Source organism: Rhinolophus sinicus, linkage group LG15 (assembly GCF_036562045.2).
Source record: "Rhinolophus sinicus isolate RSC01 linkage group LG15, ASM3656204v1, whole genome shotgun sequence".
NCBI lineage: Eukaryota > Metazoa > Chordata > Mammalia > Chiroptera > Rhinolophidae > Rhinolophus > Rhinolophus sinicus.
The window spans coordinates 11,751,044-11,778,846 of NC_133764.1; the positions used below are offsets into that span (position 1 = coordinate 11,751,044).

The 27,803-nt window shown below is 44.1% G+C and overlaps 1 protein-coding gene and 1 long non-coding RNA gene across 3 annotated transcripts; one reads left to right on the plus strand and one right to left on the minus strand.

Moving 5' to 3' along the window:
• Positions 1-16,044, plus strand: LOC141569017 (uncharacterized). 2 transcript variants are annotated; one of them, XR_012492414.1, is made up of 4 exons: positions 1-938; positions 1,680-1,772; positions 10,471-10,787; positions 12,188-16,044. It is a non-coding gene; the product is annotated as an uncharacterized LOC141569017 (long non-coding RNA). The 2 variants fall into 2 exon arrangements; XR_012492413.1 differs by having other exon boundaries at positions 1-1,772.
• Positions 5,740-27,803, minus strand: SCIMP (SLP adaptor and CSK interacting membrane protein). Its single transcript, XM_019715122.2, has 5 exons — positions 27,148-27,803; positions 15,216-15,339; positions 13,484-13,547; positions 10,924-10,997; positions 5,740-9,102 (listed from the first exon to the last, which is right to left on the minus strand). The coding sequence occupies exons 1-5, from the start codon at positions 27,355-27,357 to the stop codon at positions 8,894-8,896; spliced, it is 681 nt and encodes a 226-aa protein (XP_019570681.2). The 5' UTR covers positions 27,358-27,803; the 3' UTR covers positions 5,740-8,893.

Genomic DNA, 27,803 nt, shown 5'->3' on the forward strand with positions numbered 1-27,803 from the left:
CTAGGGCTAGTCCTCTCTCCATTTACTCTTATTTTTGAAGAAAAATTGTAACCATGAATGTTTTTTTGTATTTCTTGTATTACTTTCAAAATAACAAAGATTTCTTTTTTGTTTTAAGATCCAAAATCTGCTTAAGCCAGAAGGATGAAAATGGAGGACCCAGGGAAAGACAGTAGTTACATTTACATTACAAGTGGTTTATTTTGGCTTTTTTTTTTAAAGAACAAAGAACTAACTCTTCTTTGTGATCTCTTCTGGGCTTAACATGCGGTCCCTGACAGCAGTGGGGATTCATTATGTAATTCATTTGTTCTAAAATATGTATGGCTACTCACTCTCTGCCAGGCACTGGTGATATAATGAATTTTGAGCAAAACCCAAGGCCCTCTCATGGTAACTGTGGTGATTGCTATGCTGGAGAGTTACGTAGTGCCCTAAGAGTTTATCAAAGATTTGACCTACATAGGAAGGTCTGTGAAGGTTTTCTGGAATCTGGCTTTCCCTGAAGAGTTAGGCAGATGAAGGACAATGAAATAGTAGAAACCCAATTCTAACTTGACCATATCTTGGCTCATGTGTCAGGAAAGTCAAAGGGGTAGACTGACTTCGGGAAAGGCCAGAATTCAGGAATTTAAACACTGTCATCAGAACTGCTTTCTCTCTCTCTATTTCTTAGTCTTGCTTTTTCTGTATTGACTTCATAGATTTTTTTTTTTTTTCCCCCACGTGGAGATGTTTCGGTGCCCAGGATTACATACAGAAGGAGAACATCTATAGCAATTACAGAAAAAGGACTCTGGACTCTGCTTGGTTTTGCTTGGATCACATGTTCAACCCTGGACCAATCAATCACTGTATCCAGTGGATGAGGTACTGGATTGGCCAGCTTGAATCACTGTTGGAATGTGTGAAGGGAGCCGTCACCCATCACCCATCAGGTGATGGAAAAAAAGATAATTTTTGTTTGTTTGTTTTTATTTTTACCAGAAAAATGAGACAGCTCTTTGGACAGGCAAAGTAGCAGATTTTTACTATGGGAGAGATGTTTATTATAAAGGGAAGGAATTACAGGTATCAGGAACTACATGTGCAAGGTCCTGTGCCAGTTGGCAATGTGTCTGAGAAACTGACAACTAGTGTAGGTGAACAGCAGGAAGGGCTCAGGGTGGCACGAGATAAACTTGGAAAGATTGGGCCATACCACAGAACATCTGGAAAGCCATATGTAGGCTTTTGGGCTTTATCCCAAGGGCAACAGAGACCCATTAGGGGTTACACGGGGCTGGATACTTGGGTGTAAGGAGGAGGAGCCCCTATCCTACTGCAACGGCATTGGAGACTCCCCAAAACACTATGCAACTATGTATCTTTGTATCAATTTTCTCTGCCATATTCTCTTTGTCAATGGCTTTGCTTGTGATTCAAGCATTTTCCCCCATCACTTTTATGTACTGTGTGGACATCCTTCTTTTGTTGGAAGATTTGCAATTTTACTTTGTAATAAATTTTGTACAGTATTTTCATTTTATTATATAATGTTTACATCCTCAGAGGACAAGATGTTAACTTGATAGGTGGGGGTAGATATGAATATTAAGTGGGAAGGGATTTTTGCAAGGGGACTAATTGGAAGTTGATGGGTGAATCTTTTCATGATTTGATTAATTTTCCCTATCCAGATTCATAGCTGTGGAGATGTAGATAATGGATATTTGAAAAATGAGGACCCCAGTATCATGTTTCGGGCAGGGCTGTTTCATTGGTGATAAGGGGTAAGGAAACTTGAATCCCTTCATTGTCAGTGCAATGATTTTAGGTTGCCTCTGAAAGCTTCATGATTCACCATGGCCTCTTTGTTATAGTTATTAATGTTAGAACCATAGAGGTAAAAGGCACTCAGAAGAGCATAGCCTTCTATCTCATTTTTGAACATAATCAGCCTTCCTTCTTCCTGTCCATCTTCTCTCTTTCCCTCTCCACCTTCCTTCTGTAATATTTATTGGGCTCCCATGTGTGCTAGGCATTGAGAATACAAAATTGAACATAGAAAACAAAAGCATTGAAAAAAAGGCTATGAATGTTTATGTTTTTCTTATTAGCAGCAGAATTTATTGAGCAGTTACTATGCATTGCTATTTTTTTCTGTATGCAGTTTTAAAAATCTCTCACCGTGTAAATTAGAGACCAAGCAAAATCAAGAAAAGAGGAGAGAAAGAAAAATATATTTACATAAAGAAAATAATCTATTAATTCCTTTTGACCATTGGGTTTACTGTCTGATCTGAGAAATGTTAACAAATTTACCTAAATTATCTTAAGAAAATCCTTCAGTGTAAATGCAAATTACAGGGGTAACAAAGAGATCTACATTGGTTATATTATTTCTAGAAAGGCCTTTAAGTAATTGACTCAATTTCCTTACTGAATTACAGAATGCCCCAAGCAAAATGTGGGCAAAATATTGTTATTTTTCTCTTAACAGCAGTAGCCATCTCGCCCATAATGTGTATACTCTTGAATGTGTCACTAGGTGGCATTGGTTTGCAGCCTGTGGTGATTAACAGATCAAAACGTCTTAAACGTATTCCTTTATTTTTAGACAATAGAAAAAGAAGCTTACTAGTTATACTAGTGTTACTGTAGGCAGGAAGAACAGGGTGGCGGAGTGGTAGGGGGGGGAGGAAAGGAAGACAGAGGGGAAATAAAAAGAGAGAAGATGAGAAAATTTCTAAGAGAAGGTGCAGCTATAGCTAATTGTAATGGATTATAGCACTTAGCATTGCGAACACGGAAGAATCTCCACCCCCCTCTCTCCCCCCACCCTCCCACCCCATGTTGCCATGACAGTCCCTACAAGGGAATCCTTCCTCCCCAGGACCTGAAGGAGTGGTCAGCAAAGACATGCCCTGGAAACACCTATGACTCCACCCCTGAATATTTCACGCCCTCATTCAAATATAATCCTAAATTTTCTTTACGTTCACAGTAGCTCTCCTCCCGGGCCTGTCCACTTCAGCATTTTGGGAATATTTTTTCTTTCTTTTAATAAATCTTCGGCTTGCTTGCCTTTGTTAGCGTGGCATTGTTCATACATCCTGGAATGCCTTCCTATGATGATACAAGGATCCAGTCTCCTATAAGAATTCCAAGATTTGGATTCCCCAGATCACTCCAGGGTGACAATGGACCTTCCTTTGTCAGTAAGGTCACCCAAAGCCTGGCATCTGCCCTGGGGATAACTTATAAACTCCATTCTTCCTGGAGACCTCAATTCTTTGGAAAAGTAGAACAAGCCAATCAGACTTTATAAAGGACTCTGGGAAAGCTTTGTCAGGAGACCTCCGAGCCGTGGCTCCAGTTACTGCCCATTGCTTTACTTCGTTATTGAGCTGCGCCCAGAGAGCCCCTAAACTTAGCCCTTATGAAATGCTCTATGGGAGCCCTCTTCTTAAACCTGATCTGCCTGTAGACTGTTATTTCCTGTATCATTAACTTGGGAGAGGTTCAACAGGCACGCAGGGAATATGGACCTGGCACCTGCCCCAGGCCAAACCCTCTGCACATCATTGAGTCATAAAACCAGGGGACCAAGTATTTTTTAAAAGCCTGGAAAGAGGGGTCCCTGGTGCATCAGTTAACTCCTCCGAAATGGGAGGGACCCCATACAGTTCTCCTGAGCACTCGAACTGCTGTCAAGCTACAAGGAGCCAAGAGCTGGGTCCACCTCTCTCGATTCAAACCTGTTTCATTCAAGTCTCCACAAGACTCTCCCCTAGAGGAAGACTGTCACCTGTGAGCCAACTGAAGATCTTAAGCTCCTCTTTAGACAAACAAGTCAATCTCCCAAGACTGATAAGTACTATGACTAACCCCAGACTCCTGGGTTTGCTAATTATTGCCTTTCTCTTCAGCCTTATTTCAGCTCTGGTTTTCCTCTTTACATGGTCCTACTTGGGATCCCCATTGAACCATAGCCAATCATCACCATGATTTTAATCCTTTTGGCTCTCCTCTTCCCTGGGCTCCTCGGGGGAGAATGAGAAAATAACTTTATTGTCAATTCTTCTCAGACTGCTAATTTTTAGCCCTTGTCTTTGTTTTTTTTAAATTACATGAACTAATAAGTATTTTAAATCTTTCTGTTTTAATTTCCAATAAGGTAAATATCAACAGATATCTTCTGTATAAACAAAATCTCTTTAGTGTCTCAGTGATTTTTAAGAGTGTAATGGAGACCTGGTACCAAAAAGTTCAAAAGCTACTGTTCTAGGGTATGTATCCTGAAGTAGGGTTGCTGGGTCACATTTTCAGTTTTACTAGATGTTGCCAAATTGCTCTCCAAAGTGGCTCAAGCAGAACTTTAAAAAAATCTGTATATAGTTAGGCTTTTTCTCAGGTAAATCTCAAATTTTAAAGAATCACAGAATTATTATTAAACTGGTCCAGTGCTACAACAGATTTGATCTATGAAATGTTGATTCAATATCTTTTCTAAACAGTAGTGAGAAATGCAGGGTAATATTTATTTTTAATGCATTCAGAGGAAGTTTTTCTTGGTCACTGAAAATAGTGTTGCAGACTGTCAACATTAAATGTATCGGAAAATTTATTTTTGTTTGGTGCCTCATGGGAGGTAGAAAATGTACAAGTTATGCAAATAAACTTTTTTCTTTTTTTTTTCTTTTTCTACCATCAGGGGAATTTCATTGTTCTTAAATAATACCTTCTGCAATTTTTGTTAAAACCTAAGCCATGTTCCACTGACACCCAATTTGTAAAAAAAAAAAAAAAATCCTAAGGCATCTAGCATTAAAAAAAAATTCAAAGGCTGTTAGTTTATAGGTCACTAAGTGACCAAGGTTATTTAGTGTTGTTATGTGATTGTAGAATATTTAAAATGTTCAAGTGTAGCTGATCTAAAACTTTAACTGCACTAAAGTTTGGAGATAAAATGTGAGTAAACGTAAAAAACTGAATTTTACAGTTGAAAGGCCAAGATGCAATGATACTAATTGGCTGTTTCTTACGATGGTTTTGCATGTAGTGATTTGCACATTCTGTTCTAATAAAATGAAATGTGACCACCGTCACTTGTTACCTGTTATTTATGGTGGAGAGCTTTCTGTAATCAAGTGTAAATCTAGGGGAGATTTCATGTGGCTGCTTGGCCATGGCAGAGCACGCATTGGTGCACTCAGGGAAATGGATGGGATAGGTTAGAAACTGAAACATACCACAATTCAGGAGACATGTCTGAGCAGTAATAGTACTATTGATGCAACATGCATCACTAGAACAAATGGCAATTGTTTTTCATGTGTTGTGAGGAGATTATCCAGCTCCTGGTGACGCTGAGGGAACTGTGTCTTCAGTTATGTTAATAACCAGACTCCCAGCAGATCATGGTCTCTAAAATTGTTAATGCAGGTGTGAATATGTTTGACAAAAAGAATCAAGCAGTTTTTCTCTGGGCGTGTGTAATTTGGTTGAGGTTTTATTCTGGGGAGCTGTAATGTCCAACATCCAACAAATGTTTATTAAATGCCTGCTATGTGCCAGGGTTTGTGCTGGAGGCGTGGAACATAGCAGTGAGCCCCACAAGCTCCATCCCAAAGGAGCTCCAGATTAGAAAGAAGAATGGAAAATTAACCAGGCAATTATAATGCAGAGGGAGAAGTGTTTCCATAGGGACAAGTACAGGGAGTGGTGAGATCCCAGAAGAGTTCATTCATTCACTCATTCAATTGATCATTTATTCAACATGTTCATCGAGCACCTACAGTGCCTGGGCATTGTGCCAGGAACAGAGAGAACAATGGCAGAAAGAGAGACACAGTCTCTGCCCTCATGTTGCACTCAGTCCAGTGGAGGAGAAAGACAGGTAGACAGATAATTACAGCATGCTGATGTTATGAGAAGAGAACATCTAAGAGGGCACCAGAGCCAAATTTGGAGTGGTGAGGAAAGGATCTAAGCAGAGATGGCAGGGTTCAGAAGGTGGGGAAGAATGTTCCAGACAGAGGGGAGAGTACTCTGCATATCCATAAGGGCAAGAGAGACCACAGACAAGGTCATTTTAAATGGCCAGAACAAAAATATGGGCACGGTGGAAGTTGCAAGGAGGTGAGGAAAGAGAAGGTTGGCAAGATATAACTGGTGACCAGATCTGGACAAATCTTGTAACCCATATTAAGAAATCTGGGCTCTTTCTGAGGATAATGTGTAAAGAAGAACTTTAAGCAAGGGGATAAAGTGGTCAGGTGTTCATGTTAGAAAACCACTGGCTGCCATGTAGAAAGGGGATTGGAAAGTGAGATGCCAGAGGCAGGAGATCAGTTGGGAGGCTACTGAAGTTCTCTTGGCAAGTGCTGGTAACACCTGACCCAGGAGTGGCGATGGAGACATGTGGACTGATTGGAGAGCTCTTTGAGAGGTGCAATCAGTAGGAGGCAGGGAACATTGGAAAGGACTCCAGACAGTATGCTAGTTTCTGACTTCCGAAACAAAGAAGATAGCAGAGCCTGTGGGGGTAGGTAATTAGTTCCTTTCACTTTATATTGAACTTGAGGGGTCTGGGGGAGAGTCATATGGAGATGTCCTGGAGGCCACTCGGTCTGGAACTAAGGAGAGAGCTCAGCTGGAGTCTGCGATTTGGAAGTCATCAGAATAGAGGGGCTCTGAGTCCATGGGCATTGGTGAGCTCACTCATGAGCATTTGGAGCAAGATGAGGGCAGGGATGGGGAGAGAATCAGAGGAAGACCAACATTAAAGAGATGTTTCAGAGAGAGGGGCTCACAAACCAGACTGAGAAGGACAGACAGGCAGGAGAGCCAGGAGAAGTCCCAGAAAGCAAGGAGGAGTTAGCATTTATCTGGTATTTGCTTTTAACTTTCATCGTACTGTGTTTCCCCCAAAATAAGACCTAACCGGAAAATAAGCCCTAGCATGAATTTTCAGGATGACATCCCCTGAACATAAGCCCTGATGCATCTTTTGGAGCAAAAATTAATATAAGACCCAGTCTTATTTTCGGGGAAACACGTTAGATGATGAAGACTTACAGAAAATTTATAAGAGGAAAGCATACACATGAAACACTTCTATCCATTAGCTTACTTTCTATAATTTGGGGAAATAGTTTCTTTCTTTGGTTCGTGGAATCCCAGAGTTCCATAAGGCCATAGTCAGAGAACCAGTGGCCTAAAATAAGGAGGTACTGACAGAAAGCTAAAAGTCTCCCAGGAGTCTAGAAAGAGAGAACTGGTCTGGCATTAGTTGAAAGCAGAAACTTGATACGGCAGGAACACACTTTCTATCTCTTGAGGAGGAGCTCAGTCCAAGAATCACTCCCAGGCTTTTCCACTGTTCATTGTGATCTCCCAAAAGCTTGCTCATTAGCTGGATTTCTCAGGGAATGCTTAGAAATCAGCATCTCATGAATCTGGTTAGGAAGTGTCAAGCTCCGGCAGGCACACTGGCCCAGGTGGTTGGAGTGCCGTGCTCCTAATGCCAGGGCCACAGGTTTGATTCCCACATGGGCCAGTGAGCTGCGCCCTCTACAGCTAAGATTGTGAACAACAGCTCTCCCTAGAGCTGGGCTGTGGTGAGCAGCTAGAGGTTGGCGCCGGCTGCAGCCCACCAGCTGCCTCAGCTGCGGGGAGCGCAAGGCTCATAATGCAGCATGGGCCAGGGAGCCAGGGAGCTGTGTCCTACACAACTAGACTGAGAAACAACGGCTTGAACTGGAGTGAGGTCAGGGGGAGGCGAGGGTGGGTTGGGGGGGAGGCGGAAGAAGAGGGGAAAATGTGTCAAGCTCTAGGGCTCTAGCAGATTAACTTGAAAGAACAGATGAGCTTCAGGAACCTACAGAGCTGACATGGGTCTCAGTAACCACACTAGGGCACTTATTTAATAGGACAGAGGCGCACTTTCCTGGCATCTTACTAGCTGCAGCTCACCACACTAGAGTTTCCGCCTCCCAGACAGTGGGAAACATGATCTGGAAGGAAGGGTCTAGGCGCTGTTTGCATAGAACTTTACATAAGGGAGGAAGCAGTAATGGAAGAGGGAGGTAAGCCCCCTGAACTCTCATCTTGCATCTGCCATTTAGTTGCCCTTTTCTTTCCTGTTCCCCATGACTTTTCTTGGGGAAAACGACTTTTCCTATAGCCCAATACACATATTGCAATATGACACCTCTACGCGTAACTTCTGTCCTTTGGTCCAGAAGGTAACTTCTGTCTTCTGTTGTTTGGGTGCAAACAGGAAGCACAGGAAAAAACCTGGGTGAGAACTTGACTCTCTATGGTCATTCTGGCCAACGTCATAGAGAGGCACTGGGGTTTGAGGTGTGAGTTGGGGAGGAGGGTTCACAAGAACAACAAGCAAGCCCCACCCTGGAATAAAGCACAAGGCTGACACGGTGACTTTCGCGCAAGAGCAGTCAGCTGTAACTACCACCCCGTAGATGCTCAATGCAGGAAGTGGGTGAGGCTAGCTGGGAAAAGACCATATATGTGCTCTGTGGGGGCCGTGCTGGGTGATGGGAGCCTGGGAGGCTCCCACAATTAAGCACCAAGCTTTAAGTTCGCTTAGAACCACACAAACAAAGGAAGGAAAGGGGGTAGAGTGTGGAGAACAGCGTGGTTTCTCACGGATGGGAGCCACGGAGCCCAGTGGTCCTCCCGGTGGAAACTTGATCAACGGAAGCGCAAGGCCTGAATCCTCTCGCCTTCAGGGCTGAGCTTCGCATCTTTTGTGTGGCGCCAATCATTTGATGGTTGACGCTTCTTTATCTCAGGTTCAGGAAGTGCTTATCTTCCAGAGCCTCATAACATTACCACTGGTGTTCCGGACCGGGCACCTGTAGAAGTTCAACCATTCTTGATAGTTTTAAAATAAGTTGTGTGAACCCTCTTCAGCTTGCCAAAAAGAAGAAACGGTGGTTTCAAAATGATGGTTTTCCATTTCCGCAGGGATTTCCACATCGTCATAGTCACATTCGGGCTCAATGTAGCTCGGGATGGAAACTGTCTTCTTATTTTTATCTTTATTTACCAATGAGTACATCGCTGTTGGCTCACTCGGGGTTTCCTGTGGGGCTAGAATACACAAATAGGTTCTTAACATGCAGTGCTCTTCTGTGTTAATATATTTTTGACCAAATGGCTCAGCATGGTTTTCATGGGTTTTGGTGATCCTCCCACTTCTTGGGGGACCAGATCCCCATTTTACAAAGTAAACAGGCACAGACACGACACAGTCTCAGGATCACCCAAGTGACTAAATGGCAAATGTTGGTCAGACGTCATGACTCCCATGTCCCTTTGCCTGACTGCACTGCAGTGGGAACCATGAAACAGAAACTCAGACCAGGAATTGACTAGAGCGAGTAGCCAAGTGAATAGTGTTGTGTCTGTAGATCCTAACTCCCCACAAGGAAGTGATGCAAACCATATTTCCTTTTTGGTACACTCCTCACAATGACTTACACCATTTTGCAGAACTCTTGCTAATTGTTCATGAGTAAATCTCTCTGCTAAGAAGGAAGGGGACAGTGGGGTTTTCAAAAAGTGGAATTAGTGGAGAATGAGTACATAGCAAAAGGACTGAAGTGGCGAGGGGAAGGCTGATAAAACAGCTCAGCTCTACCTTTCATGGAGATGGGAACTACCTCTCCCACAATCTCATCTTTTCCTAAGAAAACCTGAAAAACCGCTGCCATTTCATTTCCTGCAGAGCTTTGCAGTTAGACAGATCTGAGTTCATGTTCAGACTTCAGCAGTCACTAGCTGTGTGACCATGGGTAAATCACTTAACTTCTCTGTGCCTCAGTGTCCTCATCTGTCAGAAGCTACTGTACCTGCCTCATAGAGTAGTTGAGAAGATTAAATGAGCTAATGCCTGTAAAGTGCCTAGCGTGGGGCCTGACACAGTGCATGCTGAATAAACGTTAGCTATTATTATTGTTTATCCATTCCACCAAAACATTTGCATTGATTATCTAAGCTCCAGGCACTGTTCTTAGTAGTGGGTAAACAGTGGTGAACAAGACAAGAAAGGTTCCTATTTCTTGGAGTTTATGATCTAGTGGAGGAGATAGATAAACAAATGAATAATAACTAAATAAGATCATTTTGATAATTGCCATAAGTTTCATAATGAAAATGAGCAGGATTGCTCTAGATAGAGTGCCCAGGAATGGCCTCTCTGAGGTGGTAGGTAACATTTGAGCTGACACCTGAAGGATGCGGTAAGGCCAGTTATGTGAAGAGCTTAAGGAAAAATGTTCTAGTCAAGGGAACCAGGCAGAGTTTTTCTGATAGGAAGTGTGAGAGGCCCAGAGACACCCTCCAGTTCCTTTTTACCCATATTCCAAGCTGGGATTTGAATATGAATTTATTCATTGAATATCGGGAGCATTGGTACTTACTCTGCCCCTTTTAAAAGTGTTCATCTCTTTTAAACAGGTTGCTTCCAGCTTCAAATCCTAGTGTTACAGACTGAATGTTTGTGGCCCCCCAAAATTTGTATGTTGAAGCCCTAACCCCCAGTGTGGCTGTATTTAGAGATGGGGGCTGTGAGGAAGTAATGAAGGCTCAGCAAGGCCACAAGGATGGGGCCCTGTCCCATAGGATTCGTGTCCGTATGAAAAGAGACACCAGAGAGCCCTTCCCGCTTTGTGAGGACACAGCAAGAAGGCAGCCATCTGCAAGCCAGGAAGACAGACCTCACCAGAAACCAAATCGGCTGGCACCTTGATCTTGGATTTCTAGTCTCCAAAACTGTGAGAAAATAAGATGCTGTTGTTTAAACTACGCTGTCTATAGTATTCTGTTATGGGCAACCTAAGCCAACTAAGACACTTAGATAAATCTGTTATCCTACCCTGAACGAGACTGCTATCAGCAAAATATACTTACAGGCATCTTGTTGAAAAAGCAAGCCCCTGGGTGGCAGAGGTGGTAATTGAACTGGTGATTCATTGTGAATATTCCTGGAGAGAAATCAACAGGAGTCAGTGTTTGGTTTTGACCATGCCCACTGCCGGTGGAGTTAAAAGAAAACGTCAAGGAAAGTGAACAGGGTTGAACATTCGAAGCATAGTCTCTAAAACCTGGAAGCATTGCCTTGCCTTTCTAGGTCTCACACCCCATTTATAACTAGCACTCTAAAGAAACCACTTCCTCTAGCCCAGAGAACAGCAGGACTTGAGGGAAGGGAGTTGAAGCACTGTAGTTTAGAGCATGGAGCATCCCTTCCTGGGCTCACCTGAGCTGGCGTAGCAGGAAAGATAAGCATAAGCTGTATTTTGATTTGCAAAACAGACATACTGCTGAAGGTAACTGTATACGTACCATGTGGCAGCAGTTCCACTACTGGGCATATACCCTACCGGAACGCTTGTAGATGCTCACCAAAAGACATGTTCTAGAATGTTCATAGCAGCGCTATTCACAACAGCCCCAAACTGGACTCTATCCAAATACCCACCAGTAGTAGAATGGATAAATTCATCATGGTATATTCCCACAGTGGAATACTCTATAGCAATGAGAATGAACAGTCTATAACCACAGACAATGAATCTCACAAAAAACATTAAGCCAAAGAAGCCACACACCAAAAAATACATACTGTATAACCCCATTTATATAAAGCATAAAAACAAGAAAAAAACACGAACTCATACTATTTCCGAGAGTGGTTATCCTTGGGGTGTAAGCGCTGAAAGGGAACATGAGATGTTGAGGTAGGTGCTGGTAATTTTGTTTCTTGATCTGGCTGCCAGCTACCTGGGTGTGTTCTGTTTGTGGCTATTCGTTGAGTTGTACTCTTACCATGTGCACTTTTATGTATTTCATATTCTATTTCAATAAGAAGTTTCAACAAAAAGTCTCCAAACCAGCCTTCTTAGCTAGACACCCATCCCCTTATAAGTCCTCTGATTTCCAAACTGGTACTAGATTCTTCTGAGGCAAATTTTGGCCTCCTCTATGGGATTAAGTCCCCCTGGGAATGCATAAGCATTTTTAGGTTGTTGGGGTGAGTGGAGAAGGGGACACGTGGCAAGAGCTCCATCAGTGGCCTCTCTCCACCCCTCCGTGGCTCTTCCTAGGGGAGGAGGGAAATATTTCTGACTTCTAAATTTGGGGAAAATCCAGCTGTTCCTACTTTCTCTTCCAGAGCTGGCCTGACTGCAGAAAGCATATATTCTGCTTGGGTCTTTGCCACTCAAAGAAAGGGGCTGCCCTGTGGAGAAGACCAGAGACTCTCCAGGGCTGCCTGTGCAGGAAAGTTCACCTGGTATTGAATTAGGAAGCACACTTGCCCATGGAGAAGAGCTACATCCTGCAATGCCAGTTTCATTCTCAATAAAGGCACTATTTTGGTTACCTAGCTGACTGACACATTTGAACTGGTGGGGGGAAAAAGCCTATCATTTGCTCGATCCCTTGAACCCCAGGAAAAGTCCCATTAGAAAAGCATAGATTTCATTTCAGATAGTGTGTGCATTTCAGAAAAAGGACTGGCCCCTGACCAGCTCCTGGGAGATAACCTCTAAGCTTTTAGACTACCCTGCCTGGTAAGAGTGTCTTTGCGTACCTAGGGCCTTGGACGAGCCAGTTTATGCTAACAAGGTGATTGATGGAGAGTATCTGCTTGTGTTTGCCTGGGGTCTTGGGTCAGGCTGTAACAGTTTGGCTTCTGGAGGGGCTGGAGACTGAGTAGATAAAGTAGTCATGCCCACACTCTGTGCCCATATGACTGACCCCAATAAAAACCCTAGAAAGCAAGGCTCAGGTGAGCTTCTGTGGTTGGCCGTGCTTTGCACATGCTATTGCAGTTCACGGAGAATTAAGTGCTGTCCATGTGATTCCACTAGGAAAGGACAATTGGAAGCTTGTGCCTGGTCAATCCTGGACTCCCCCCATACGCCTTTTTCCTTCGCTGATTTTAATCTGTATCCTCTCACTATAATAACCCATAACCTTGGGTGTAATAGCTCTTCTGAGTCTTGTGAGTCCTTCTAGTGAATCATCCAGCCTAAAGGTGGTCTTGGGGACCCCCAACATGGATAGCAATGCTAAAGCCCCACAGATATCATAAAATACAAAAGTAAAGTGAATGGCATATTTTTGTTCAGCACAATTACTTTTAGAGGACTACACCTTTTATCCACCTCAAGAAAAGAAGGGTAGACCTCACCCTGAGTGGTGGGCCCTGAACACAGAGCCCAACCTGTGACTTCTAGCGAACTAGACGAGGTAAAGGAGGACCTGGAGAGCAGAGAAAGCCAGATGGTGCCTGCACCTTCAAAGACCTGAGATTGCTCCTCTTAAAGTGGGGAGAGTTGGCAGACATGACATTTCACTGGCTGGTGGGCACTTAAGTCATACTAGCATCGCAGTGTAGGCACAAGAGTGGAAGTGAAGAGGCAGTTCTCAAAATTGAGAAGCAGAAGGATTTCCCCCTACTTACTCATACATCATTTCTTCATCTCTTGGCTTTTGTTTCAAGGGCTTGGCAATTTCCAGTTTCTTGCCTAAGGGGGGAAAAACACATATTCCTTAAGGAAGAATTAGCAAAAGCTCTGATTTTAGAGCTCAGAAATCCTCAAAACTCAAGTGAGTTCAGGATATTTGGAAGAAGAACCCCCAGGAGGAAACAGACTTAGGGACACAGAGCTAATAAGTGATAGAGCTAGAATTGAACCCAGGCCATCTGATTACAGAGCCTTTTTCTAGTTCAATGAAGGCAGGACCATGTGGGCTGTGTTTATTTTCTCACTGCCCAGTACTATACCTGGCACGTAGTTGGCTCTCAGAAATATTGGTCACATGAATAACCAAAAGTGTGGTTGGGAGGAAATGAGATAAAGAATGGGAAAAGCAGTTTGTAAATTGTGACGTGCTGGGTGTATAAGTTATTTTTAATTATAACCTGCTTGTTAATAGGAGTGGGTCAAGATAAAAGAGAATAGGAAAAGTTTTTATTCAGGGTCATATTTTTGTCCATAACTGAAAATGAAAAATTTTAAGAAGCCAAATGGATGGAGGACTATAGGGGCCAGACTATTTTAAATACATTTTGTATTTTTTTAAAAAAATTACTGTCAAGATTTAGAGGGGGAAAAAACATTGAACCGGGAGCCCAGCAGACCTGAGCTCTGGTCCCAACTCTGCCACCAACCCCTGTGAGACCTCAACCAAGGCCTCACCTTTCTCTGAATCTTAATTTTCCTATCTCTAAAAAGAAATCGAGAAGAATGACAAAAAGGTTTCACTTCTGGTGCAGCCCGGACCTTCCAGCACTGGGGTGAGCAGGATTCTGAGGCTGTGTCCAGACGCAGCAGGAGGACGGTGCCTTGATCATAGCGGGAGCCCTGCTCAGGGTGCTCTGAGGGAAGGTGGCTGGACCTCTCAGTGTACTCACCATCCCCGGGTGTACTCCAGGCTTAGGCCATTATGTAAAGGGATAAGATCTCAAGAAAACACACCATTGAACCAAGGATTTAATGTTTCTGGAGATGAGTTGTCAAAATGGAAAACTCACTTGGAGATAATCTAAAGTTAGTATTAATCACCAGGTAGCAGGTTATTTATATCTGAGGATGCCAGGTACCTCTGGCCAAGGTGAACATAATACGAGAATTTGGAGTATGGTCTTAGATGAGGCAATCATGGTGGCCAAACAGCTTGATCGTGGATTGAGTGCATTTTTCACACCACAAGAGAGTTTTATTTAAACCACTGTATTAAGGCATGATTGGCATACAGAAACGCTATACGCATTTCACGTATACAACTTAATGGGTTTGGTAGCATGATAGTTTTTGACATTGCATAGACTTGTGCTCTCTTTCCAGCCTCAGAGAGAAGATGCTGTGATTAGCAGCCACGTGAGAGAGAAAGCAGTGGAGCGCAGTGTGGCAGCGTGCCTTGAAACAGATTCTGCTCCCACCCATGCCCTTAGGGCTGGAAGAGTTCTTGGACTTCAGTTAACTTCCCTCCCTTCACCGTGCAGATGGGGAAACCTAGGCCCAGGGATACGAGTTAGTGGCAGGGCTTGAACTGAAATCCAGAATGCACGGACTTAATCCAAAGTTCAGCCCATATAGGCCCAGAATGAATCTTTTTGCTCTAAAGGAGCCCTAATGCACTGGCAACCGCCCCTCTACTCCCTCCACCTGCCCGGGTGAGAAGGCCATTACCTCGTCTAAGCAGCCGCCTACAGACACAGTACAGGATGAGGCCCAGGATCATAGAGACAACAATCATGGCCACAGCTAAGATGATCCAGAAATTGGCCTTCCACCAACCCATCGCTGTGGGTTCCTGAGGAGAACGGAGATAGAGGAATGAGGCATGAGTGAAAGGTATCCTGGGGTTGCAGGGGTAGTTACCTACCATGTTGTGTGAAGATGCATCTGCTTAGTGACCAGGCAGACACTGGTTCACGGTCAAACCCTGCTGGATAGTAACTCAGGCGAGTCACTATCTCTGAGCCTCAGCGCCCTCATCTGCAATATGAGAGTGATACCATCTACTACTTCACAGGGGATTTGTGAGGATTAGAAATAAGATACGAATTTCCAGGTATGAAACAAATAAGTCATGGGGATGTAATGTACAGCATAGGGAATATAGTCAATAATATTGTAATAGCTTGGTACAGGGTCAGGCGGTTGCTAGATTTATCATGGTGATCACTTCTTTAGGCCTATAAATGGTGAATAACTACGGTGTACCCCTGAAACTGACATAATGTTGTCTGTTAGCTATATTTTTTAATAAAAAATTTTAAAAACAGATATCTGAACAAATTAGGTGCCAAACACTTAATTCAATTTTATTTACTTTTCAGCAGTTATATAAAGATGGAGATGTAGTTTTGCTGTCATCACATTGTTTCTCTGTCATTGTGATTTGAACTTAGAGTATGTTCATGTTATTTAAAGTTCTGTACTATTATCCATCATGTCCTTCATAATCTGTGCTATTTCCAATTTTCTGGTAATAAAAATGATTATGGTATTCATAGCCAAAGTATCTGTCCAATATTTACACCCAAGCATCATTAAATAATTCCAATTTATTTAAAAAAAGGAATAAGATATGGATCGACTAGGTACTCTAGAAATGGAAGACATAATCCCTGCACTTTCTTACACTGTCAAACATTCAGTGTGGGGAGGGAATGCCATTTAAAGCAATAATTGACTGGAGTTGTTTTTAAATCATACGGGTAACATAGGCTTAATTCATAACAGGGAGACAGAAGAAGTTTTTTTGTTTGTTTGTATTCTAGAAAAATACCTTGATGGGTCTTTTTGAGTGTGACATGGTCAGAAGGGGGAAGGTGAAGATACAAAGAACACTGAGTTTGCCTGCGTGAGGAAAGTAATAGAAATTTGGGGCCTGAAAGCTGGCAGACTGCAGAGGCGAAAGTCTGGGGAGACGGCAGCAGCCGAGGGAGAGGTCAAGAGAGCAGATCTTAAATGTTCTCCCCACAAAAAAGAAATGGTAATTATGTGACACGATGAATGTGTTAACTAATACTACGGTGGTGATCATTTTGCAATATATAATTGTACCACATCAACACGTCAAGCAGCTTAAACTTACAGTGTCATATGTCAATTATATCTGAATAAAGTTTGGGGAACAAAGAAAAAAAATAAAGAAGAGAGAAGAAAGTTGGATCATCATAAGAAATTCACCACAGTGGAAAGTGACCAGTGTATTTTTAGGGCCATTATGTCTAATATTCATTCTTAAATTGTTGCCTAAATAACGCTGTGTTGTAATCTTCTGTTCCCATCAAATCTTCAATTAAATTGCACAACAAAAGCTTATATGAACAGAGCCTGGGGGAACATGACATGTGTGCAGTGGTTTTCCAAGCCAGGGATGACATACGGGCAAGTAGAAAGAAAAGCAGCTGCCAGGCTCCAGATGACAGTGGGAAGCAGGGTGGACTTTAGGAGTAGCCTCCAGGAATTCAGGGAGATTCAAAGGAAGGGCTGGGCTCCCCTCATGCATGGAATGCATTTTGCCAGGTCATTTGATATTAAAGTAAAAAAACTATCCTTGAGGTCTGGGAGAGATCCTGAAATATCCTGTTTATGTGAGAATCAACTTCCTGTGTCACCATTTAGCCAATGGAAACCACCATGCATGTTGATATAGTGCATTTCTGACTCATGCTTTTGAGTAATATTAACAATGTCAACAGAGACCCAGGCAGGGGGCAGAGGCACAGGGGTAAAATTAGGCTGCTGCTAAAGCCATTATTACTACAAAGACCTTTTAGCTTGGCTTACTATTTTAAAATGTGCATTACTGGCACAGTGTCTTCATTTGTTAAGTTGTTATATTACGATTTGGATTTTCAGTTCCAAATTCCGTTTCTTTAGGGAAGATTTGGCTTAATCAAATGTAATGTTCTCTGGCTATTAATAAAGTTATGTGTGACAAAATCAATCATGTATAACCAGAACTCTTCTGTCCACATCATTCTGCAGCTTGCTTTTTTGCTCAAGGTTGTTTTTGTCATTTTTCCATGTTGGTAGATGTGCTGCGGATTTCCTCTTAAGAGAGCAAAGTGTCAGCTATCTGGGAGATCTTATCTGCTAGGCATGCAGTGGGCAGAGGTTTTGTAGACCTCCCTATCAGGATACACAAAAGAAAGTAATAGAGGAAGAAGAACAAAGAGGAAAAGAAAAATCATGGAGACTGGAAACTTGGCTTTCAGTGGGGGCTGTGAAATTTGGTTTTCACCAGTAAGGTCAAAGGGCACTGGATTTAAGAAGCCACGACAAGCCATGACATATCAGAGGGCAGCCTCTTTGTTGAACAAATCTAAATTGGAATCTCATCTTCTTAGCTCTGGGAAACCAGATACACAGATGGATAAACAGATAGATAGAATTTCTTCCCTCCATTTTCTCTTTCTCTTTTTCCTTTTTCAAATGTGTGTCTCTTGGTTCTTTGTCTAATGTTCCTCTCCTATTTTCTATCTCTTTGTCTTTTTGTTTTACTCTTGAAGGATTTCTCCAATATAAACATCATTTTTAGAGCTATAGAAGTAACTTCCATGAAAAGCCATAGCTCAGATTCAAAGAAATTTCATCCTGATCAGATTCCTGGGGAAGAAAGAGGACATAGAATGATGTCAGAAAGTGAAAGTATGAGTCACTTTTCAGAACTACACAGAGTGATAGATATTTTGCACTTTTGTTCTTACAAATCGAGTGCATTTGATTTGCCATCAGAGGTTTTGAGTGTGTTCAGTGCACCAAGCTGTCCACAAGTGCTTTCTCATCTCTCACCTCATCTCATCCTCACCCCCACACCCTTTTCCAGACAGGAACTGAGACTGAGGTGAAATGACATGCCCAAGGTCACCCACATAGGAAGGAGGGTGGAATGCTTTCTCTTTGTCACAAGGCCTTCCTTTGTTGATATTAATCAGAGTCATCAACAAAAGGCCAAATGGGGTTCAGGATATCTTACTTTAGAAGGAGCATTGCTGTGGTAGTGATATGTGGTGTGAGAAGCCAAGGGATTCCCCAGAATGAAAGATCAGAGCCCACAGTTGCAAATAAGCATCCCAAGTTCCCCACATCCTGGGACCAGAGAAACAGTCTTCCCCATGGACTGCTGAGAGATGCCTTTTCTACAGAACCAAGAAGCACTTGTCTTTTTTGGGAGAGTGCTGCTGTGGGGGCGGCAAGAAAATCGTATTTCATTCCCAGTTGGATGTCATGTCATTCCCAGGTTGGTTTCATGGCCAGGGTGCCACCAGGGAGCAGAGAGGAGCTCTGGGGAGTGATGGCAGAGAGTACAGCTGGGGGCGGGGGAGGGGGGGCGAACATGCAATGGCTACATGATCAAGTTCAGGCCCTGGAAAGGTGTGCAAGCTGAATGCCACCCATGTTGGCAGGCCTGGAGCAGATACGATTGTGGAATGCAGGAGGCTGAGAGCTACTGAAGCATGCGGCAAAGAAGTGTTTGCATAAGAGGATGCTGGCTGTAGCTCGGTGATGTAACCGCGTCTCTCAAGGGCCCACAAGGGACCTCTCAAGGGCCAGAGTCTTCATCCAAACACCGCAAACTAGCTCAGCAGGAATGGCCCACTGATGGGAGAGTTGCCTTGGAAAGCTGTCCGTCTCTGTCTTTCCTCCTCCATCCAATACCAGGGAAGAAAGTGCTGGATGGGGTGGGGGGGGGACAGGGGGTACTGAGGGAGCTGAGGCAGCTCCACCCCTCTCTCTACTCCTTTCACTGGGGCAGAGGGGAGAGCTTTGGATCAAAGACGGAAGTTTTAAAATAAGCACAACTGAAATTTTAAAACTAAAATGAGTCTGTTTCATAATCAAAAGTAACTTAAAAGTTTTGGAATTGGGCTGAAATGTCATTTGGGGAGGCCACTCCCTCCTGGAACGAGGTGGGAGCCCAGGCAAGGGCAATGTTTGGAAACCAACTATATTCATTTCCTGTGGCTGCTCTAATAAATTACCACAAACACAGTATCTTAAACAACACAAATGCATTATCTTACAGAGTTGGAGGTCAGAGTCCAACATGATGTCACTGGGCTAAAATTAAAGTGTGGGCAGGGCTGTGTCCCCTTCTGGAGGCTCCACTGGAGAAGCCATTTCCTTATTCTTCACAGCTGCCATAGGCCACACATGTTCCTTGGTTCCTGGCCCCTTCCTCCATCTTCAAAGAGCAATGTTGCATCTGACATGGGAAGGTTCTCAAGGCAAGACTCAGACTCAGAGATAATGCAGGGCCCTGTGAGCCGGAGTGGGGGCCCAAGGTCCAGTATAGACTAGAAGAGGGTAAGATCTGATGTGTGGACCAGAACTTGTCCAGTCCCGAACCACAGGTCACCAGGTCCCAGGGCACGTAGGGTGGGTACAGGCGTAGGCATCCCGGATGTTGGGATGAGGTCAGGGAGTTGCAGGGCCTGACCTCAGTTCCTGTCAACTGGGAGAGCATTTGGTGGATACCATGAATGGAAGAAGGAACAGGAACTATGGGACACCCTTTAGTTATTACTTGTCGAGTTCCTTGGGTGTGTCAAGCCAATAACTTGAGGAATAACATGAATTCCCAGCCATGCCTGCACCTTAGTAATACCTGGGGAGCTTGAAAAACTGCTGCTGCTGCATTACATCTGAGGCTGTGATTGAGTGTATCTAGGGTAGGGCGTGGCCATCGGGATTTTGTTTTTAATAAAGTTCTCCAGCTGATCCTAATATGAGGTCAAGGTTGAGAACCACTGACGTACATGTTATCACGTAATCCTCATTATAACCTTTGGGGGGCTATGATTACGCCCGTTTTATTTTACAGATGAAACAGAACTCAGAGAGATTAAGCAATTTGCTAAAGCAACACAGCTAGTAATTGGCTAACTTCAGATGGCAGCTCAGCCCAGTCTAATGCCCAAGTTCATGTTCTCTTTACTCTGCCAGGCTAACACCAAGCTGATAAAAGTTTCTTTTCATTACAGAACTGAAAGCAGAACCCTTGTTCAAGAACCGACGATACTGGCAAGACCTCGGCTTTTAGCTGTGACTTGTTTTACATAATAATAGCCTCAATATGAAAATGCACTTTATAAAAGTAACATGCATCATGTGCTAACTTACCACGAGTTTTAAGTACGTACTCTATCTGCGCCATCTCATTTAACCCTCACAACAACTCTATAAGGCAGATCATAATTATTATCCCATTTTACAGGTAAGAAAATGGAGGCTTACAAGAAGTCTGCTCAAGGTTGCAGAGCTAGCCAGTGGAAAAATCAGAAGCCAAACCCAAGTCTTTCTAACTCTAGGGCACTAATTTATGACCACAAAGTCAGGGCCTTGGGAAAAGTATTAACATTGAGATATGGTACCAGGGTCCTCCATCCCTACTCCACTCCCAGTTCTGGTTGGTAGGTCTGGTGTGGGACTCAGGTATCAGCATGTTTAACAAGCACTCCAAGTGGTTCTCAGGCCTAAGGGAGGAACACTGCATCTGGTCAATCTGCAGAGCCCCTACCTGGGGCAGGTGAGAAAGCTGGAGCCTTGTTCCCCGCAACAGTCATGGGCAGTAGCAGCAGCAGCTGGGTGGAGTGAAAGGCACTTAAAAAGACGCCTTGAACCCAAATACTTTTCCTGTCTGCTTGCTACATTGCCTAGATTTTCATAATCCAGTCATTTCTCCAGAGCAAAGTTCCATGCTCCCTCCATTTAAACTCATTTAGCCACGTATGCCAGATACTGAGGAAGTGAAACTGCTTTTTACTAGGGTGTGAATGACTTTATTGGATCCCCAGGATTCCTTACCTAGGGCATTGGCAGGAGCAGGGGCATCCTAGAATCTTACCCAAAGTCCTCAGAGGTCGGTCATAACTCAGTACCATATAGGAATGAAGTTCCCGCAGGACCAAGAAGGCACAGGGAGACCCTGTGATCTAATCGTTCTCCCTGCTTGTCTTCCCCTCCCTACCTCACCTGATGCTCTGTGCTCAGGAGCTCAGAGCTCCTGTACTTTCTCTGTCTTTCTCTTCAAGCATCCTGCCCTCAGGACAGACTGAATCTCCTTCACTCTGAAACCTCCATGACTGATGACAGCTTCAGGGGAGCTCAGTGCGATGAAAGCCCAGAAGGCAAAGGACGCCTGAATTTCTTTTCCTTTTTCTTTTCTTTTGTTGTTGTTGTTGTTAAATTAAAGTTTATTGGGGTGACAATTGTTAGTAAAGCTACATAGATTTCAGGTGCACAATTCTGTAATACATTATCTATATCTTATATTGTGTGTTCACCACCCAGAGTCAAAGCCTGGATTTCAAGAAGAGAGGAAACTGAGGTTGAGGAAAGGTTGTATGTTTAACATACAGAGCCTTCAGTGTGTTTATAAACTGTGAAGGTGCCAGGAGAGAGAACAAGAATGAAATGCAGGGATAGAAGAGAACAGGAACGAGATCTGAGGAGCAGGGGAGACACCTTCACGGGCCCAGATGGAAGAATGAGCTTTTAAAAGGGATCAAGGATGGGGAGAGGGTGTGCTGCTGGACAAACCCACGGCTCACACCCAAAAGCTCCCATTCTCTCTGAAGTAGGTATCAAAGACGATGGGCAGGGTGCTGGGCGGGGAGGGGTGGGAAGCTGACACACACCCTCTCCACCAATATGTCAGGATCAATACACGAAATGTACTTTTTCCTCCAACTGAGCCCATATATTCTTACTGTGACAGCTGTCTCTTGGTTTATTTGTTCACTGTCTATCTCCCACACTGGCCTGTAAACTCCGTGACAGCAAGGGCCTTGCCTCTCTCTTTCTCAGTTTCCAGTGCCTAGAACATCTCCTGGGAGAAAGTGGGCCCTCCATACGTATCTGTGACTATATGAACCAATGATGCCCTGGCCTCTTTCCCCCGCTACTGGCAGACTTCCCTTGCAACAATACAGGGTGGGAGGCACTTTGGATCCAGGGTCTGAAATTCAGGCACTGTGCATTCTAACTCCAAAGCCACCTCACCTGGACACGCGCGACCTTGGGCAGTCTCCCCGCCCTCCATCTGCCATCGCTGCTGGCATTGAACGGCTGACTGGGGAGCAGAGGCCGTGCAAGCATTAGGAGGTGGAGTTCCAGCTTCTGTCCTGTTTCTCCCCATTCCTCCAGTAACCTAACACGTTTTTGTCAGTGAGCCTGTTGCAATTCTGAACGGTGTCAGAGGAGAGCAGCTCAAAGCAACGTCATTCAGTCCCAATTCTCATTTCCCCAAAAGACACATCCAGGGAGTTGGTGACAGAAATCACACTCAATAGCCATCATCGCGAATCCCAGAGAATGGGTTTATTTAGCATTTGCTTTTTTTTTTAAACCGAGATTGTCAGAGGAAGAAATGCAGCTTACAATGTGACGGCTGTTGGTATATTCACATAAATGAAACAAGTTTCATAAAATGTCTCTACAACATGTGATGCAGCCGACATTTTCTCACCTAGTCCAGCTGATTTCATGAAAAAAACTACTGAGTGTAAGCCCCTAAATTTATTTCACAACCCACTAACGGTCGTGTCCTGTATGTTGAAAAACTGAGTTTTTTCTCAGGAAAAAGAAATGATCTGAAATAGCCATGAGTCCCCAAAGGAGTGGGTAGAATGTGTGTGTAGGGGAATTAGCGTTTTGGAATGTTGGAGTTAGAAAAGGCCTCAAAAAAATGTCTTGAGGCAGACTTGGCAAACAGCTCAGCAGGAAGATGGGGAGATCTGAATTCTAATCCAGCTCCTTGCTATCTGCCACTAAGGGCTGCATGGCCTTGGACACAAGTCTCTTTAGTTGAGGCCTGCTTTGTCCAAGACAGCAGCCACCAGCCCCAGGAGGCTATTCTATTGAGTACTTAGTGAGCTAGGCGGTTAGTTGGAGCTAAGATGTAAGTGTGAAATGCACACTAGATTTCAAAGACTTTGTGTGAAAAGCAAAAGGAAAAAGTCTCATTAATAAATGTTTATATGGATTACATATTGAAGTGATAATATTTTGGATCTATTGGGTTAAGTAAAATGTATTATTAAAATTAATTTCAGCTTTTGTTCCTCTTTTTATTCTCCCTCCCAATTGAAAATTTCCTTCCTCTGCCCTGTTCACACTCATATTCTTTTTTCTTTTTTTTAACTTTTTAAATTTACTAAGTGTGTTTTTCCCAGGACCCATCAGCTCCAAGTCAAGTAGTTGTTTCAATCTAGTTGTGGAGGGCGCAGCTCACAGTGGCCCAGGCAGGGATCGAACTGGCAACCTTGTTAAGAGCACCACGCTCTAACCAACTGAGCCAACTGGTCGCCCCACGCACTCATATTCTTAATATCAACCATCTGGGCATGTTGTATTTACTCAAAGAATGTGAAACTGTAAAAACAGAATGGAATTCAACAGGAGAATGGATAAACAGGCTGGTATATTCATTCATACAATGAAATGCTACCTAGAAATTTTAAAAAACGAATTCGTGATACAATATAGATGAATCCTGAAAACATTAAGTGAAAGAAGCCAGATGTAAAAGAGTGCAACCTGTATGAGTATCCTTATAGGAAGTTCAAGAACAGACTAAACTACTCAATTGTGATGGAAATCTGAATAGTGGTTTCAACGGAGGAGGAAAAGTGATTAAAAAGGGGTGCAAGGGGACTTTCTGGGGTGTTGGAAATATTCTATGTCTTGTTTTGGGCAATGGTTACAAAGTGTACCCAATTGTCAAGTGTACTGAACTGTACATTTAAGGCCTGAGCATTTTATGGATGTTAATTACACCTCAATGAAAAAAATAAAAGTAAAAAAGAGAATGAGCTGCAGTTAAAGTACTTAGCTGGCGGGGCAGGGAATAGGCTTGCTGGTGGGAGCTGGAGAATGTTGAATTCCTCTGGGTGTTGAGTAGGGAGGGGGACTTGGAGTTCTGGAGGAGAAGAAAATGGGAAGGGGTGGGAGGAGAGGAAGGGGAGCCCGCCAGATGGTACAAAGGGGAGAAGCAACTGACAGAAGGTGCTCGGAATGGAGGGGCCGTGACATTTTAAGGACAGAGCTGTCGTTCGAATTGCTGCTTTAGAAACCTCTCCTGTGTACCCCCACCCCACCCATCTTTAGTAAAGTCTATTGCATCTGCCAGTGCGGGAACGTTTTATTTTGTTTTGTTTTGGTATTGCAGGGAACCAAGGAAGGGGCTGAGTTTCACCCCTGGGTCAGTGCAGTATGGGGCAGAGGCTCACCCGCAAGGCTTGGAGCCAGTGCTAACCACGGGAAAGGGGTGGCCTCCTGGAGACCCCACAGAAGTCTCGGGAAGGGCTCTGAACTTGAGCAGGTCATGGGATGAGGGTTTGAGCTGCTCTCAACCTAGATGTCAAGTGTCTGGGAGACTGTAGGTAATATTTAGGCTATAACACTAGCAAGTCAGCATGAGCATTTCCTGCCTGAATTCACCTCTAGTTCCCAGATTGTCACTGCCCATGCTCAGTGAGGGCAAGTTCCCAGCTGACCTCCTGGCCAATGTCAGCACCAGAAATGGCCATGGGGGTAGTTGATGGCAACTGAAAAACCAAGTGTGCCTGGGGAAGGGCAGGGCAGTGTAATCAAAAGGAGTCCAGCCTCTCTTCTCCCTCTCTCTATTCTCCCATTTCTGTGAAAGGCTAAATACAAATCCTAGAGATCTAAGGAGAGGGTGAGCTGAACATGCCTTTTTGGCCATGTAGAGCCATACTGGCTGCATTCAGTACGGTGGCATGTCACACTATTACTCCCAGATTAACCTTGTAGTCTGATTTATTTCCTTATGGGACTCGACTCTGTTCGTACATGATCCCCATTATAGTTTATTGCTCCCCTGGCATGTTTGTCTGCCCACAGTTAGAAACTACATCAATTTGCTAGGAAAAATTAAAAAATAATGATAAAATCCTATTCTGGTAAAGTTGTGGTGAAACAGATCCTCCTATATAGCCATTGGCTGTATACATTGACTTAAAAAAAGTTTTTTTGAAAGCAAGTGGTAATACACTTTTAAAAACGGCACCTCAGTCTAGATCAACAGCAGGCAAACACTCAGGGATTGGGAAGAAAATTACAGAAGGGCCACTTGATGGGATAGGATGCAGCAATCCAGTGACAGGAGTAAAACATCATGAGAGGGACAATTGGGAAATCGCATAAAATGAAAAGAGCAGAATACAACATTGTGTTGTCACATTGTCACGTGCCATTACCTGAGTATGTGGCTGGGACGACTGGGAGAAATCACAGAAAACACAGTTTGATTTTTTAGTGTGTGAGAGTAGGAACCTTCTTTCTTTTTCTACCATTCCCGCCTTGCATGAGGCATAAAACAGACACATTTTCAAAAGTTTAGGCATCACATCTTAAAAGTGCTTCTGCTTCCTGCCCCCAAATCAGTCTCTTTCCTAGTATCTCTGAGGTATTCGGTGGGAAGTGTTCACCCTTGACAGAACCTTCCAGAGTGCCAGATTACTCAAGCTTCCTAGTACGTTTATCCCAGGATGTCTGCAACCCAGAGGTCCTTCCTTGGGTCCAACCAAATTGTCTCTTGCTACTGCTTACTTTTCTTATTTGTTTGGTTCTAAGAACGTGGAGGAAAACTCAAAACCTGTCCCTCAGGGGCTCTCTAGCAATAATGCTGGTGTTGTTAGTGGGTGGAGGAGACAGGGATGCCTGGGCCCTGATGACAGTTTGTATTTCTATTTCTAGAGTGTATTTACATCAGTGTAAAACAATGATAACTTCTCCAATCTCAGGAAAAAAGATTAGAAGGCAAAAAACAAGCTCTTTCCCACAGTTGTTGTGAGATGGTAGAAATTAGGGTCATTGTTTCCCTGTTTTTCTGCAGTTTCCCAATTTTCAGAGGGGGAAAAAGATTCTAAAAAAAAAGAAGAAAAAAAAAGGAACTCCCAGGCCTTGTCTTCTCCAAGTTCATCAATTTCCACTTTCGATGCTCCCTCAGAACTCAGTACGTGTTAAGGGGCCAGGAAAGGGAGTGGCTTTCTGGCAAGTGATGTGTGAGAAAGTGGAAGTGGAAGCGACAAGAGCTGAACCCACCAGTGATTTTTCCAGAAGTCACCTTGATCCCAAAGCCTGTGGAAGGCAAGATGCCTTATAAATAAATCCCCGAATGCCAGAGACACAGTGACAAAGACAGCTAGGCTGGTGGTGTCCTAGGTTTTTCATCCAGTGGCTCCAAGACGCAGCCTGAAGTTCACACAGTCAAGACAACTCCACCCCTGCCTCCAGCACCGACCCTCTCACACAAGGTCCTCTCACGTATCGGTTACTGAAACTCACTATGAGGACCCAGGGTGATAACAAGCCCTTAGCAGCACACATCTAAGTCTGTCATTGTCATTTCGTCCTGAGACAGAGGCTTGTTCATCACCCTTACACACACACACACAAGGAAATGGAGGCCCAGGGAAGTGCAGTGATTCTGAGGTCACCCAGCCAGTGACCGCCAGAGTGGATTCTACAAGACCAGTGTTTCTCCATCCCCACCCAGCGGTCATACCAAGGCCCCAGCTACAACCCCCCAGCCCAAGTTCAGGCAGCCACTCACACCAACACATGCTCAGATGCTTACCTGGGTCACAAGGGGGTCTATATGCGACCGGCTGAGGGGACAGCAGTGTCCTGAGTGCTGTGGCTCAGGCACAGCTGATGAGAGGCGGTCCTCGCCCACAGGCCTTCCACCCACCTCAGAGCAGCGATTGCCAGCCTGACCACACTTCCCCTTTCTGCTAAGCCCACAGGGAGAGGCCCAGGCACCACGATCACCAAGCAACCAGTCCATTTTTCCAGCGAAGCTGACTCCTAAGGCTTTGCAGGAACCAGAATCTTCTTGCTGCCCCCACGTTCCCACTAGGCCCAACAGAAGTCCATCCCAGTGGGGAGGAGTCAGGCCCCTGGTGGAGACGTGGCAGTGTGTAGGGGGGTGCAGAAGGTCCCCACAGAAGAGCCTGTCTTGAGCTTTCCTGGAGCTCCAGAGGAGTGAGAGGACCCGGACTCCCAATAAGAGACAGACCTGGGTAAGAAACCCAAGTGTGACCAACACTGCATCTCACAAGGGCTGCAGCTCTCGCGAACCCGGGGAACCCTGGAACTGCTAACCTGGCTTCTGCTGTGAAGGAAAGTCTCCTGTTTCTAAGGGTGTGTAACAGGCTGCATCAAGAAATGGGTCCAGCGGGCCATTCTGACTGTATTGGGTTTTTCCCTGCAACTCTAGGAGGCAGAGTTCCC